This window comes from Carassius gibelio, chromosome A17 (assembly GCF_023724105.1).
Source record: "Carassius gibelio isolate Cgi1373 ecotype wild population from Czech Republic chromosome A17, carGib1.2-hapl.c, whole genome shotgun sequence".
Taxonomy (NCBI): domain Eukaryota; kingdom Metazoa; phylum Chordata; class Actinopteri; order Cypriniformes; family Cyprinidae; genus Carassius; species Carassius gibelio.
The window spans coordinates 26,088,433-26,105,422 of NC_068387.1; the positions used below are offsets into that span (position 1 = coordinate 26,088,433).

Consider the following 16,990-nt stretch of genomic DNA (forward strand, 5'->3'; position numbering starts at 1 on the left):
TTCTTGCTTCTGCTCTTCTTGTCTAGTTTAAAAACCCTGGGTTTGTGCTCTAAAGATTAGATTCCTCTCATTGCTAGTTTTACTTCATCTTAGTGCAGCATTTGGCACCATAGATCATGACATGCTCAGATTGATTACAAAACTATACAGGTATTCAAGGGTGGCTCAAAGATGTTTAGATCCTACCAGGCCAATCGCTACAATTTTGTTATTACTTACTGGGCCTAAAAAAAGGTACACCAACTACAGTTTGCAACTAGATTGCTGTGCGGTTACTTTCTCTACAGCCAAAAATCTGGGTGGTATATTAGACCGCAACTTGTCTTTTGAAAGCTGTTTCTGATGCAGAAAAGCTAGTTCATGCAATCAGAACCTCTAGAATATTGTACTGCACTTCTACAGTAGGTGGTTGTCCAGCATTTTCAATAAGCTACAGCTAGTCCAAAATGCTTACCATGTCAAGAAATTCTGATCATACTACCCCAATTTTACACTCTCTGCAATGGCCACCTATTAAGATCTGTTTAAGTTCCAAATTATTACTTGACTAAGGCCCTAAATTATTTAGCTCATTTAACTAGTCTTATACCATGCTTCAATCACTCTCTCTAAGGTCACAATGTTGGACTTCTGGTAGTTCCTAGGATAGTAAAGTCCACTTAAGGAGATTTATGCATTTGGCTTCCAAACTCTGGAATAGCCTTCATAATGTTCGGGGTTCAGACACACACAGTTTAAATTTAGATTAAAAACATGTTTTGCCAAGCATTTGTATAATGCATCTCATGATTTGTGACTGCAGTTGTATCTGATCAAATGTGCATTATTATTTGGCTTTGGTTAAACTAATTTTACTTTATTAGAACAGCATCTACGCTGATGTCTTTGTTTCTGTTTTGCCATGAGATTTACATCCTGTGGTAACTAAGGTTTACACAAGCTCCAGTCTGGATCCAGAACACCTGAGAAGAGATGATGCCAAGCCATCAGAAGACCTCCAGATGATGCTAACCCTTAAACAACATACAGAACTACCAAATCTTGTTACAAGTGTGATTGCATTATATAATTGCTGTTAAGAGTGTTCATCTGGTTGACTACGTCTTGTATTTTTCAGAAAATTCCTTTTTTTTTTTTTTTTTTTTAATGCTATCAGCATGATAGACAAATAGGTGTACTTTGAACATACCAGACCGCTTTATTATGTGATAAGTCTATTTACACTATAAGCAGAGCTATGAACATTTGCACTTTGTGCAATGGATATTTGAAAAAATAAGTGCATGGAAAAATGTTCCACTGTGCAAACGGAATCTTCTGTATGAAAGAACAGTCAGTAGTGCAAGTAATGAGTGTAAATTTTTTGTTGTTGCTGTAAATCAATGGGGCTCAGTGGGCAGAATTCAGTAAGGAAAAGACTTACAATACAAAAAACACAAGCGAGACTAGCTGCTGCGTGTGGATGCACCGCCCTCTTGTTCCAGACTGCAGCAAAGTCAGATTGTGTCAGATTTCTGCTGATATTCAGAACTAGGGGTCCTCTCTAGAAGCTGATCCACCACCTGGTCTGGAAACGTACTGGATCTGGGTGACTGCAGTGACCATCTTATCTGGATACAGACTGGATCTGGTGGCTACAGTGGTGGACAGTAACGGAGTAGCTTTACTTCGTTACTGTACTTAAGTACATTTTTCAAGTATCTGTACTTTACTGAAGTAGTTTTATTTTGAGTAACTTTCACTACATTCCAAAGCATAAGATCGTACTTTTAACTTCACTACATTTCATAAAACATATCGTTACTCCCTATAATATATCACGTGCTCCGACACACAGAAGCGGTGTCTGATTCATCATGAACGAACTGAGTCTTTTCAAAATAAGCCTTTAAATCGGATCGCGAATCGCACCAAACGATTCGTTTACGAATTAGAATGATCCGATTGCAGCTGTTCTGGAGTCGACCACTCACTGATTCAAATGAACCATTTAGTGTGAGTCTACAGAAGTAAGAATCGTGAGATCTTGTGAGCGGGTGCGTCTGATGTTGCTAAAAGTAAGTTATTAATGTCGGAATTTAGGATTAACTATTGTAACTGAAAATCATATTTTTTATTATTTATTTTATATATTTTATTTTGATAATTTAGAATTATTACTGAAATACAACCTTTTTTTGTTTCAAACAGTTCATTGAACAATGAAGCTGACAATGAAGTAAATGTATAATAATTAGCAAAGATGATTAATTTAGCGCTGTAAACGCACGTGTGAGGGGCGGAGACGCGCCGTGGAGCGTCAGACGCGCGTGAGGACCAAACACAGAAGAGCGGTAGGAAACTTCACTCCTCTTATTATTTCTCTTTTACTATAGCGATTTATTTTTAGATACGTGATCTGAGTCTTTCATAGAGTTGTAGAGTTAGAGTTATTAGAGAAATAGAATTATTTTTTACATTCTTTGGTCGAAGTTTTCAGATCGGCAATTCGGAGCCTGTTCGCGACTCTGTTGATTCAGATCGGGACTTCGGAGCCTGTTCGCGACTCCGTTGATTCAGATCGGCACTTCGGAGCATGTTCGCGACTCGGTTGATTCAGATCGGGACTTCGGAGCCTGTTCGCGACTCAGTTGATTCAGATCGGGTCTTCAGAGCCTATTCGCGACTCGGTTGATTCAGATCGGGACTTCTGGACTTCGGAGCATGTTCGCGACTCCGTTGATTCAGATCGGCACTTCGGAGCATGTTCGCGACTCGGTTGATTCAGATCGGCACTTCGGAGCCTGTTCGCGACTCGGTTGATTCCGATCGGGACTTCGGAGCCTGTTCGCGACTCGGTTGATTCAGATCGGCACTTCGGAGCAGGTTCCCGACTCGGTTGATTCAGATCAGGCATTCGGAGCCTGTTCGCGACTGGGACTTCGGAGCCTGTTCGCGACTCGGTTGATTCAGATCGGGACTTCGGAGCCTGTTCGCGACTCGGTTGATTCAGATCGGCACTTCGGAGCCTGTTCGCGACTCGGTTGATTCAGATCGGCACTTCGGAGCATGTTCGCGACTCCGTTGATTCAGATTGGGACTTCGGAGCATGTTTGATTTTTTTTTTTTTTTATTCAGATCTCCAAGCAGGAAGTGTTTGTCAAACAGTTAATTGATGATAAATGAATATTTGGACTTGAGGCTTTTTTTTTTAGACGAGTAACGTTAGACAGACATGAATGTTTATTCAGAACGGTACTGAAAATAAGTAACTACAGTAATTATCAAAGAGGGGAAGAGATGCACCCCGTTTGGCCAGGGGTGTTTTTACACCACAGACAAGGTTTGAGAAGGAAAAAAATCATTAAGAAAATATAATTATATTTTCCTTAAGATGTTCTTCCTAACTGCAGGCCTTATTATCGTGTCATATATAACTGTGGTGTTCTGTAAAACCACAAACTTTAAAATACTTTTTTCTTACGGGTGAAGATCAGATTATCATCTCTTGTTTTCTCTCAGGTACATCACAGTGTAAGCTTCACAGTGAACATTACTCTCGTAAGCGTAGTCCATATCAACAACAAAAATATATCTTGACTCCATATAGTGGTTATTTTGGAAAAAGGTATTTTGAGCAGTAGGATTATAAAAAAAAAAACATGGTCTTTACAGGGGATCTGTCTCTGGGCTCGTCTAGTTGTCCTGGTCTCCGCTGTCTTTCAGGGCTGTATTGGTCCTTTCTAGATCCTGATCCACCATCTGGGCTGGATACATACTGGATCCGGGTGACTGCAGTGACCACCTGATCTGGATACAGACTGGATCTGGTGGCTACAGTGACCTCGAAAAAAGAGAGAAACAGACTAATATTAGTGTAGATGCCATTCTTCTACATTGGGTGTTATGGGAAGTGCTCCCGGTTCCAGTTTACCTAAATAATGCAGCCTAAAAATCCTTTAACGGAGTTGGCTAGTTTGAACTAGCTGGAATTGGTTTATTAAGCATGCAGAGCAACCACCCAATAAAGCATTACAATAATCTAACCTTGAGGTCGTAAATGCATGGATTAACATTTGAGAGCATAGGTCATAATTTAGATATATTTTTTAGATGGAAAAATGCAGTTTTACAGATGCTAGAAATGTGGCTTTCTAAGAAAAGATTGCTGTCAAATAGCACACCTAGGTTCCTAACTGATGACAAAAAATTGACAGAGCAGCCATCAAGTCTTAGACAGCGTTCTAGGTTATTCAATGCAGAGATTTTAGGTCCTATAATTAACACCTTTGTTTTTTTTCAGAATTTAGCAGTAAGAAATCACCAGTCATCCAGTTTTTTATATCGACTATGCATTCCGTTAGTTTTTCAAATTGGTATGTTTCGCTGGGCCAAGAAGAAATATAGAGCTGAGTATCATCAGCATAACAGTGAAAGCTAACACCATGTTTCCTGATGATATCTCCCAAGGGTAACATGTAAAGCGTGAAGAGTAACAGCCCTAGTACTGAGCCCTGTGGTACTCCATACTGTACTTGTGATCAATATGATGCCTCTTCATTCAATGCTAAAAAATTGATGGCGGTCATATAAGTATGATTTAAACCATGCTAATGCCCTTCCATTAATGCCAACAAAGTTTTCTAGTCTATGCAAAAGAATGTTGTGGTCAATAGCAGCACTAAGATCCAATAGCGCTAATAGAGAGATACAACCACGATCAACTGATAAGAGCAGGTCAATTCTAACTAGAGGAGGACAGGGTACACAGCTTCATTACTTGAGTAAATGTACAAAGTATTTGTACTTGTTTTTAAAAGTACGTAGTATCAAGAGTACATTTTCTAAAAATGCTAACATTTATGTAAAGAAACGCCCTACAAAGAGTTATGAAAAATGTTAATGTTAATACCTTGGATAATGTAAAAGGAGTTGAAAGTACTTTTTAGCATATTGCTTTGTTTAACATTTCTCACTTGCCCACAAGGCAATAGCACAATGGAAACGTTCTGACCAATCTCTGCTAGAGTTATAATGGATATTTTTCACCCACATTTGAACCTGACTGTGTTAAACACACTGCATACTGAAGAACGAAGCAAATGCTCAGCTTACATTAATGTGTAATATCAGAAAAGAAAATTCACCTAACAATTGTGTGTTTCTCTGTTGTTTTCATCAATCAAATCAATAAACCTAAACCAGCAAAGAAGGCAATATAGCAATGTTCTGACACACCTCTGAACCTGACCATGTTATACACGCAGCATAGAAGAGAAAATAATAATGAAAATCAGCTAATCAGCTGTGTTTAGGTCAGCATACAAAGAAGGAAAACTAAAATTCAGCTCATTTGAGTGACAGTATTAACCCCCTTCCTCTCACATTGACATGCAGGCGCCTGCACAATCCAATCACGTTTGAGAGGGAAACGATAAATTGAAGGTGCGTTCGACTTCACGCAGTAGTGCACAACCTGATCGCAGTCTGACTTGAAGCAGTGCATGCCGGTTAGATATTTTGTCCGACTTGAGACGGTGCCGAAGCCACAAAGTACCGCGGGAGTGTTTCGAGAGCAGCCGGCTGACTCAGCCGCCACAGTTTCTCCAGAGTGACTGCAGGAGCGCTGATGACGACACAGCTGTTTCATGATTGGCCAGATTCACCACATGACTACGACCATGTGTGTTTCAGGTTAGACAAACCCTTTCAGTTCCATTAATGGCAACACATCTGTGTTTTTAGATTGATAATAGCTTGTTGATTCTGCAAATCAACCCATTTTATTGTTCTAAATGTATAATTTGTTAGGTAAATAATTCATTTATTTCACTTACATCTCCAATGTATCCCAGCAGCCACAAGAGAGCGTCATGTTTCATGTGATGGTTTTGTGGATGCATCAAAATGTATTTCTGGAATAAATCGTAAAGATGGATGGATTTTAAGAGAATCACAGTGTTGTCTCAGAACATCTAAAAAGTTTCAGTCACTGTCAGATGTGGAGAATTAATACATATAAATATTTCTAGTTCCTCAATCTTTCTAAAAATAATGTTGGCAATATACTGATGAATATCTCTCACTATGAAATCTCAAAACATTACAAGGATTGACATGCACTGTACAACACTACAACTATAAATTCCATAAAACTTCAATAACAAACAAATCATATTGTTAATTAAAAGCTTGTCCTAAAAAGGGAGCGAGTTCCAGAGCCTTGGAGCCACAACACAGAAAGCACGGTCACCTCTTGTCTTATGATGTGTTCTGGGAACAATTAAAAGATCTTGGCCTGAAGACCTCAAAGACTGACATGGAGTATGTATATGCAAAAGATCCTGGATGTAAGAGGGTGCTTGACCATGCAAGGCTCTGAAAGTAATGACCAGAATTTTAAAATGCACTCTATATCCACATGAACACATGATATGTAAAAATTGATAGCCTGAATGCACTGTAAGTCGCTGTGGATAAAAGCATCTGCTAAATGCATTAATTTAATTTAAATTTAATAATTTAATATCCAACAGGAAGCCAATGAAGGGTCTTACGCACAGGAGTAATGTGTGATCTCCTGCTGGTCCTAGAAATAAAAGGATGAACAAGCATCTCCCTCTCTTTTTATTTAAACCATAGATCTAATCTTAGCAATGTTCCTGAGGTGGAAAAAAACAGGTACAAACCACAAACTTAACATGACTGTTAAAACACATCGATCTGTCAAAAATGACACCCAAATTTCTCGTGTCACTGTAGTCAGATGATGATAGACCCTCAAGGACCTGCCTAATCTTAAGGGTAATGTTGTCTGGGGCAAAAATCATCACCTCTGTTTTATCTGTATTAAACAGATAAAACGTTCTTAGCTTTCTATTGGGTAGTGATGTTCTTGACTTTTCTAAATTTGGGATGAATAAACTCTACAAGCCCAGAGGAGAATCAAAGTTAATCAATTAAGCTGAAAGGGGAGGAGCCACATTAATTCAAAGCTCTACTAAATAGCAAAGCCAACACTGATGTGTATTGTAGCATTGTGCCAAAGTTTGTTAGGATGGGGTTCTTGCAAGGTGTGTTAGTGCTGGTTGTGATTGTGGCTTTTGATCTGAAGAGTGCATTGGGAAGTTTGAAACACCATCAAAGTCCAAGCAGCAGAAAGCCGCAATCAGCTTCAGCTTCCAGAGTTCCTGATCTTTCTTCTCAAGGGTTCTTGAATCCTTCCCAAAAGGCTTCTCAGCTTCCGAGTCTTGACTACAGAAAATTTGCGCAAGACCCTCTTGGTCTTCAGGAGAAGCAGCTGTTGCAGGCTCCAGTCAAGCCTTTGTCCTGGAAGTTTCCCATCGTTCCAGAGGTGCAACGTGAGTTGGCGGTGAACTTCCAGTTGAGGAAACCTGTGACTCCCAGTAGTGTGGCTGTTCAATGCAGTGAGAGCCGGGTTCATGTGGAGGTGAAGAAGGATATGTTCAGCAATGGTCAACTGATCCAGCCATCTGGTTTGTCTATGGGAGGCTGTCCTGTTGTTGGTGAGGACTCTGCCTCTGGGGTGCTCATCCTCGAATATGCACTACAGGACTGCAATAGTGTACTGATGGTAAGAACTGTTCCGTCTTACTGGATTAACCAATAAAAACAAGGGTTCTTCACTAGTGTTAGTTGTATGTTAAACATCCACTGAACCTTTCAGTTTTTGAAACCTGATAACTGACAGCTGCTTTGGGGAACTGCTAGAAACACCCTTCTTGAACATTATTTTTAAGTGTAGTTGAACAGAACCCATTTGGTAACCACTTCCGTCTCTTACAGATGACTGCGAATGAGCTAGTCTACACCTTTGCTGTTACCTACACCCCTTTGGCATTTGCTGGCACGCCGATCACCCGTACTGAGGGTGCAGTTGTTGGCATTCAATGCCACTATCAAAGGTAAGCGACTGATTGGATGCCTTAAGCAGTGTTTCTTGTGGTGTTACAACTGGATGACCATTTGTTTTGGTATCTCCTTGAACTACAGGCTTCATAATGTGAGCAGTAATTCTTTGAGGCCAACTTGGGTTCCTTATGCTTCAACGGAGGTTGCTGAAGATGTCTTGGTGTTCTCCATGAACCTCATGCTGGGTTTGTCTAGTTTCTTTAGATCTTAAGCCTTGTGAAATGAGGCCGTGCCTAAACCGTTCTTTCCTCTTGCAGATGACTGGGCCAATCAGAGGCCTTCAAATGTGTACTACTTGGGTGACATTATTAATATTGAGGCATCTGTGAAGGTGTACAACCACGTCCCCCTGCGTGTGTTTGTGGACCGCTGTGTGGCCACCCAAGTACCTGATGTGACTTCTGTTCCGAGATATTCCCTCATTGAGAATCATGGGTAAAGTCCTGTCACTTCTCTAGAATGGTTTCAGTTTGTTCAGTGAGCACTCGATCCCTGAGAATTAGGTTGAGTCAAGTGACCATCGGTTTAGCTCTTCTTGGTAAGTGCTTTTCACGGTCGCTGAGAATGACTGTCCCAATGTTCATCCTACTGTAAAGGGTATGACCGTTTTAAAACTTGTCTGAAGTGTAACTTGGCATTTCCCTTTTTGGTTTAAGTGTGGACTTGTGCCCACTCTAATGGCATATGTTGCCCACAATCTTTTGTGCTCTGGGCAGGAATTGGTTCGCTCTACGAACCCCTACTACAGTGTTAACCACAAACATTGATGTGGGCAACTGGCTGTAAACCTCTTTTCACTAGGGATGGGTACCGAAACCCGGTATTAAAATGGCCCGGGGCTAAATTATGAAAGCCCGTAGTATCAGTAAGATCTGACTGTATCGGTTCTGCTTTCGGTACTGGAGGGAAAAAATTAACTTAGTATGGACTTTAGTAATGTTATCGTGCACATCTTATCTCGCCAAACATTTCTAATGTGCGATCATATTAAGATGTTTGTCTGTGAGACCTGTCATGCGCGCCGCAGAGGCTATCTGTCTCACACACATAACAAGAACGAGCGCGGTGCACACACACGCATGAGGGCAAGGGGCTGTTCACCTATCACTCAAGTTCGTTATTTCAAATGTAGGCGCGCGGTATGCGCGCTCGTAATGGAAGCTTTTTTTTTTTTTTTTTTTTTTTTCAGAATGCAGCAAGCGCACTGCAGGTCATGTAACTTCCTCCCCTTTTCCGTAACAATGTTGAAAGCTCAGCCAAGATGAAGGAACAGCTGATAACTGTATGGGGACTTTTTTTTTTTTTTTTTTTTTTTTAGTAGCAGTGCTACTGCAAGCAGTTTTTAGTGCTGGACCGTTAAGCAGTATCGGTAGGAGTAGTAATGCTGTTAAAGCCTTAACAAAACCCATCCCTGCTTTTCACCCACTCTTTATCAGGTGCCTTGCAGATCTACATAACGTGTACCGTGAAGGCCACTCTTGCTTCTGCACCCAGTGACGCTCTCCACAAATCCTGTTCCTTTTCCAACGGGTATGTTCATGCTGCTTAAGAACATGAAGCTGCCGTGTCTGATTTTCCTTGTTGCAGGTGGCTTGCTGCTGATGGGAACCACCAGGTTTGCGCTTGCTGTGACTCAACATGTGGTCCTGAAGGGGGACGTGATGCTCCTATTGGGGGTAGGTAGCTGCTTTAAGATTGCCTCTGACACTTCACGTGCTCTTCTTGACTTGGGTATTTGCTCTTTCTAGGTGTTCAGTGGGAAGGCAAGGCCTCCCTCGGTCCTGTAATGGTTCAAGGGCGACAGAAGTCTTTAGGTGGACTTTAACAAATGGGGACAACCCTATTGCTTCCAATAAACTGAAAACCGTGTTCTTGCTTCTGCTCTTCTTGTCTAGTTTAAAAACTCTGGGTTTGTGCTCTAAAGATTAGATTCCTCTCATTGCTAGTTTTACTTCATCTTAGCGCTGCATTTGGCACCATAGATCATGACCTGCTCAGATTGATTACAAAACTATACAGGTATTCAAGGGCAGGCTCAAAGATGTTTAGATCCTACCAGTCCAATCGCTACAATTTGGTTTGTTTACTTGGGTAGTGGTCCCATTATCACCAGTAAAATATGGAGTGCCACAAGGGTCCATCTTGGGGTCTTATTTTATATATACATGTTGCCCCTTGGTAACATTAGAAAATATGGGTTTAGCTGCCACTTAGATCTCAACGAGACCAGATGACATTACGTGTGTTAATGTAAAGGATTGCATGACCAATTTTCTCAAATTCAGATTAGTCCATTACTTACTGGGCCTAAAAAAGGTACACCAACTACAGTTTGCAACTAGATTGCTGTGCGGTTACTTTCTCTACAGCCAAAAATCTGGGCGGTATATTAGACCGCAACTTGTCTTTTGAAAGCTGTTTCTGATGCAGAAAAGCTAGTTCATGCAATCAGAACCTCTAGAATATTGTACTGCACTTCTACAATAGGTGGTTGTCCAGCATTTTCAATAAGCTACAGCTAGTCCAAAATGCTTACCATGTCAAGAAATTCTGATCATACTACCCCAATTTTACAGTCTCCGCAATGGCCACCTATTAAGGTCTGTTTAAGTTCCAAATTTATTACTTGACTAAGGCCCTAAATTGTTTAGCTCATTTTTTTTAACTAGTCTTATACCATGCTTCACTCTCTCTAAGGTCACAAAATGTTGGACTTCTGGTAGTTCCTAGGATAGTAAAGTCCACTTAAGGAGATTTATGCATTTGGCTTCCAAACTCTGGAATAGCCTTCATAATGTTCGGGGTTCAGACACACACCGTTTAAATTTAGATTAAAAACATGTTTTGCCAAGCATTTGTATAATGCATCTCATGATTTGTGACTGCAGTTGTATCTGATCAAATGTGCATTATTATTTGGCTTTGGTTAAAATAATTAATTTTACTTTGTTAGAACAGCATCTACGCTGATGTCTTTATTTGTTTCTGTTTTGCCATGAGATTTACATCCTGTGGTAACTAAGGTTTACACAACCTCCAGTCTGGATCCAGAACACCTTAGAAGAGATGATGCCAAGCCATCAGAAGACCTCAGATGATGCTAACCCTTAAACAACATACAGAACTACCAAATATTGTTACAAGTGTGATTGCATTATATAATTGCTGTTAAGAGTGTTCATCTGGTTGACTACGTCTTGTATTAATTTTTCAGAAAATTCCTGTTTTTTTTTTTTTAAATGCTATCAGCATGATAGACAAATGAACATACCAGACCGCTTTATTATGTGATAAGTGTATTTACACTATAAGCAGAGCTATGAACATTTGCACTTGTGCAATGGATATTTGAAAAAATAAGTGCATGGAAAAATGTTCCACTGTGCAAACGGAATCTTCTGTATGAAAGAACAGTCAGTAGTGCAAGTAATGAGTGTACATTTTTTGTTGTTGTAAATCAATGGGGCTCAGTGGGCAGAATTCAGTAAGGAAAAGACTTACAATACAAAAAACACAAGCGAGATTAGCTGCTGCGTGTGGACGCCCCGCCCTCTTGTTCCAGACTGCAGCAAAGTCAGATTGTGTCAGATTTCTGCTGATATTCAGAACTAGGGGTCCTCTCTAGAAGCTGATCCACCACCTGGTCTGGAAACGTACTGAATCTGGGTGACTGCAGTGACCATCTTATCTGGATACAGACTGGATCTGGTGGCCATTGTGACAAATCAAGTCTTAGACAGGGTTCTAGGTTATTACATGCATGTTTTTAGGTCCTATAATTAACAACTCAGTTTTTTTTTTAGAATTTATCAGTAAGAAATTAGTTGTCATCCAGTTTTTTATATCGACTATGCATACCTTTAGTTTTTCAAATTGGAATGTTTCGCCATGCCACGAAGAAATATAGAGCTGAGTATCATCAGCATAACAGTGAAAGCTAACACCATGTTTCCTGATGATATCTCCCAAGGGTAACATGTAAAGCGTGAAGAGTAACGGCCCTAGTACTGAGCCTTGAGGTACTCCATACTGCACTTGTGATCTATATGATACCTCTTCGTTCATTGCTACAAATTGATGGCGGTCATATAAGTATGATTTAAACCATGCTAATGCACTTCCATTAATGTCAACAAATTGTTCTAGTCTATGCAAAAGAATGTTGTGGACAATAGTGTCAAACGCATCGCTAAGATCCATTAGCACTAATAGAGAGATACAACCACGATCAGATGATAAGACCAGATCATTTGTAACTCTAAGGAGAGCAGTCTTAGTACTATGATATGGTCTAAATCCTGATTGGAAATCCTCACAGATACAATTTTTTTCTAAGAAGGAATATAATTGTGAGCATAATACATAGTATCTTGGACAGAAAAGGGAGATTTGAGAGCGGTCTGCAATTAACTATTTCTATGTGGTCAATTTGTTTTCAGAAACATTTCAAGAAATCAGATTCAAACACATACATACTAAACATACAGGTGTTATGTAACATACAAAAGTTTTTTTGTATGTTTTACATTTCTATTGCTTTTATTTATTTTTTGTTTAGTTTTAGATGTTTTCATATTAAACAAGTTATGACAATTGTTTTAATAAAAAAGTGACTGCATGTATCTGTTTAAGTTTCTTTAAAGTGTTAAAAGTTTAATTGCTTTTGCAAATCAACCCATTTTATTGTTCTAAATGTATAATTTTTAAGTTAAATAATTCATTTCACTTACATCTCCAATGTATCCCAGCAGCCACAAGAGAACGTCATGTTTCATGTGATGGTTTTGTGGATGCATCAAAATGTATTGCTAGTCACTGTTAGATGTGGAGACTTAATACATCTGAAATATTTATAGTTCCTTAATCTTTCTAAGAAAAATGTTGCCAATATGCTGATCAATATCTCTCACTATGAAATCTCCAGACATTACTAGGATTGGTGTGTATTCTTTTTTTCTACTCATTTATATGAGTATTTAGGTATGTATGACATTACCATTAAACCATAGGGACTGCACTAAAAACTAAACAAAAATGATTCATGAATATTTATGATTATTGATGAATACTTTTTTTATAAACACAGATACTTTTTAGATGCTATTTACTATCTTTAATGGCAAAATGTTGTGTTTTATATAAAATAGTGAGCAAATGAATATTACAAGCTCATATTCACATGTAGCTTTCTACTGGTTAGTGATGTTCTGGACTTTGGGGATGAATAAATTCTACAAGCCCAGAGGAGAATCAAAGTTAATCAATTAAGCTGAAAGGGGAGGAGCCACCTTAATTCAAAGCTCTACTAAATAGCAAAGCCAACACTGATGTGTATTGTAGCATTGTGCCAAACTTTGTTAGGATGGGGTTCTTGCAAGGTGTGTTAGTGCTGGTTGTGATTGTGGCTTTTGACCTGAAGAGCGCATTGGGAAGTTTGAAACACCGTCAAAGTCCAAGCAGCACAAAGCCGCAATCAGCTCCAGCTTCCAGAGTTCCTGATCTTTCTTCTCAAGGGTTCTTGAGTCCTTTCCAAAAGGCTTCTCAACTTCCGAGTCTTGACTCTAGAAAATTTGCAGAAGACCCTCTTGGTCTTCAGGAGAAGCAGCTGTTGCAGGGTCCAGTCAAGCCTTTGGACTGGAAGTATCCCATCATTCCAGAGGAGCAACGTGAGTTGGCGGTGAACTTCCAGTTGAAGCAACCTGTGACTCCCAGTAATGTGGCTGTTCAATGCAGTGAGAGCCGGGTTCTTGTGGAGGTAAAGAAGGATATGTTTAGCAATGGTCAACTGATCCAGCCATCTGGTTTCTCTATGGGAGGCTGTCCTGTTGTTGGTGAGGACTCTGCCTCTGGGGTGCTCATCTTTGAATATGAACTACAGGACTGCAATAGTGTGCTGATGGTAAGAACTGTTACATCTTACTGGATTAACCAATAAAAATAGTTTTTGTCAGTTGTTACTTCAGTGTTTAACACCACCGAGCCTTTCAGCTTGTAAGATCTGATAACCCAAAGCTGCTTTGGGGAGCCAAAAGTAACTCTATGGCATTGCTGCTAAAATTATTTTTTAATGTTTAAGTGTAGTTGAACAGAACCCACTTGCTAACATCGTCCATGTCTTACAGATGACTGAGGAGGAGCTTGTCTACACCTTTGCTCTTACCTACACTCCTGTGGCATTTGCTGGCACTCCGATTATCCGTACTGAGGGTGCAGTTGTTGGCGTTCAATGCCACTATCAAAGGTCGGTGAGTTAATGTCACTTTCAGCATGGCTTCTTGAGGTGGTGCGACTGGAAGCCTTTATTTGGTACCTTCTTGAACTGCAGATTGTGTAATGTGAGCAGTAATGCTTTGAGGCCAACTTGGGTTCCTTATGCTTCAACGGAGGTTGCCGAAGATGTCTTGGTGTTCTCCATGAACCTCATGCTGGGTTTGTGTAGTTTCTTTAGATCTTAAGCCTTGTGAAATGAGGCTGTGAATAAACCGTTCTTTCCTCTTGCAGATGACTGGGCCAATCAGAGGCCTTCAAGTGTGTACTACTTGGGTGACACCATTAATATTGAGGCATCTGTGAAGGTGTACAACCACGTCCCCCTGCGTGTGTTTGTGGACCACTGTGTGGCCACCCAAGGACCTGATGTGACTTCTGTTCCAAGATATTCCTTCATTGAGAATCATGGGTAAAGTCCTGTCACTTGACTCCCTAGAACTGATTGCATTTGTTCAGTGAGCACTTGATCCCTGAAATTTGGGTTGACTCCAGTGACCAGGTTTAGCTCCTCTTTCCAAGTGCTTCCCATCGCTGAGAATGACTGCCCTAATGTACGTACTATCATCCTAAATGGTATGTGAGATTAAATTAGTCTTGGAGCATAACTAGTTCACAATGTCTCCCAAAAGTCCCTGGACGTTCTGTTTTTCGGTTTGAGGCGTAAACCTGTCTACTAATTGCTAATGTTGTGCACAGTCTCTTGTGCTCTGTAGTAGGAGTTCATATCAAACCAATTCCTAGGCAGTGTTCTAATCCCGAACATTGTTGATGTGGGCCACTGGTTCTAAGCCTTCTCTAGTATGTTCTTAAATGCATGCAAAAATTGGCAGTTTATTACATGAAGACTGCGGCTGCCAGACCAAGTAGTACAAATTTAAATGGTATACGGTGACAGGCCAGTTTACAGTGCATGTAACTGTGAGAGAAGTCTGTAAAGGACTATGTTGTGTGACCATTTGTCCCAAAGTAGCCACACTGAGATGCAGCATGGGTCATGGCACTTGATGAATTAAGTTGGTGTTCTTGAGCTCCTCTTTACCCACTTTGTCCCTGAGAATTAGGGTAAGGTCTGTTGACTTGCTGCTATAGACTCTTTGAATTGTCACCCACTCTTTATCAGGTGCCTTGTGGATGCCAAGGCTACGGCTTCCAGCTCCCACTTCTTGCCTCGGACCCAGGAAGACAAGATCCGGTTCCAGCTGGAGGCTTTCATGTTCCAGGGAGGATCCAGTCCTTCTGTACGTACTATATTGACTGAATCTGAGTCCTCTTCCCATCTGCTCTGGTTTTGTGAACCCTTACTGGTGTCTCTTGCAGATCTACATAACGTGTACCGTGAAGGCCACTCTTGCTTCTGCACCCAGTGACGCTCTCCACAAATCCTGTTCCTTTTCCAACGGGTATGTTCATGCTGCTTAAGAACATGATGAAGCTGCCGTGTCTGATTGTTCTTGTTGCAGGTGGCTTGCTGCTGATGGGAACCACCAGGTTTGCGCTTGCTGTGACTCAACATGTGGTCCTGAAGGGGGACGTGATGCTCCTATTGGGGGTAGGTAGCTGCTTTAAGATTGCTTCTGACACTTCATGTGCTCTACTTGACTTGGGGATTTGCCTTTTTCAATAGGTGTTCAGTGGGAAGGCAAGGCCTCCCTCGGTCCTGTAATGGTTCAAGGGCGACAGAAGATTCTAGCCGGACCCCAATAAATGGGGAAAACCCAATTGGTGACTCTCAATAAATGGGGAAAACCTTTATCTTGTCTAGTTTTACAAACTTGGATTTGAGCAGTAAATGTGGGGAAATTGGGAGTCCTACTGGTCCCTTTACTTTTTCTAGAAGGAAAAGCAGTCCTCCGTAGTAAAGTCAACATAACCTTTAAAGAGACCTACTGTGAACTTGGTTTAATCTCTACCCCAAGAGTTCTACTTGAACATCCACTTCCCGGAAGCACTGCATAATTTTTTTTTTTTTTTTTTTTTATGCATCTTATGTTTTGAACCAATTGCTTTCTATATGTTGGTTAAATCCAATTGGATTGTGTTACTTCTCCTTGCATAAATATAATTTATTGCTTTTTAAGTGTACTTCCCAATATCCCTTGACCGTCCATATCGCTTGCTCCGAAGTGTAACTACCAGCGATTTGGGCACTCATTCACTGGGTGAGCAACTAATGCAATGCTGCATTCCTCGACTGAAAACCATTCGTCCACTTTTTGGTTGACCTGAGGGGGAGCACATTATCGGCTAACTTTCATTTTAGTATACCATTGCTTTAAACCTAAACATATATGCAGAGTCTTGTTCAAAGGCACTATTTAATTTTTTTTGGTCCAAGTCCTGTTTTACTATTAAAATCAAAGGGGAAAAAAGCAGTGCAATTTACATAAAAGAAATATATGTAATTGAAAGTGTTGGTTGTACGGAATTATATTGTGGGGAGAAAGGATGATGTATTTCTGAATTTCAATAAGGGGATGAGATTTCTTTCTCCTGACCGTAATAAATTTGAGGCCAAGTAGTTTAATTATGAAACAAGGCAGAAAGGTTTAATTGTCCCGGAATCTCTCGCTCTCTCTCGCCTGCCTTTTTGGGTTTTGGTTAAACTGTAACAATCTTTTGTTTTGCAAAGGACAATCTTGTGCATCTGAATATCATGAAACATTTATTTAAAAACTGAACCTATCCACAGGTTGAGCTCCTTCAACAATGGTTTAATCAGCATTTATGTCAATAACTATGAGGTAAAAGTCATTTAAGTGTTTGGAGTAAACGGTTGTAAAAGCGCAATGTTGGTCTCAAACCTTTTCGT

At 40.3% G+C, this 16,990-nt stretch overlaps 2 protein-coding genes across 2 annotated transcripts; both read left to right on the forward strand.

Moving 5' to 3' along the window:
* The first annotated feature begins 6,996 nt into the window (after positions 1-6,996).
* LOC128031637 (zona pellucida sperm-binding protein 3-like) lies at positions 6,997-9,780 on the forward strand. The gene is made up of 8 exons (XM_052619938.1): positions 6,997-7,573; positions 7,786-7,904; positions 7,993-8,096; positions 8,169-8,346; positions 8,415-8,449; positions 9,348-9,441; positions 9,499-9,587; positions 9,660-9,780. The coding sequence occupies exons 1-8, from the start codon at positions 7,037-7,039 to the stop codon at positions 9,734-9,736; spliced, it is 1,233 nt and encodes a 410-aa protein (XP_052475898.1). The 5' UTR covers positions 6,997-7,036; the 3' UTR covers positions 9,737-9,780.
* Positions 9,781-13,241: 3,461 nt separating this feature from the next.
* Positions 13,242-15,933, forward strand: LOC127933119 (zona pellucida sperm-binding protein 3-like). Its single transcript, XM_052529863.1, has 8 exons — positions 13,242-13,810; positions 14,034-14,152; positions 14,237-14,340; positions 14,413-14,590; positions 15,302-15,419; positions 15,499-15,581; positions 15,642-15,730; positions 15,806-15,933. Exons 1-8 carry the CDS (start codon positions 13,274-13,276, stop codon positions 15,883-15,885), a joined length of 1,308 nt encoding a protein of 435 aa, XP_052385823.1. The 5' UTR covers positions 13,242-13,273; the 3' UTR covers positions 15,886-15,933.
* The last annotated feature ends 1,057 nt before the right edge of the window (positions 15,934-16,990 follow it).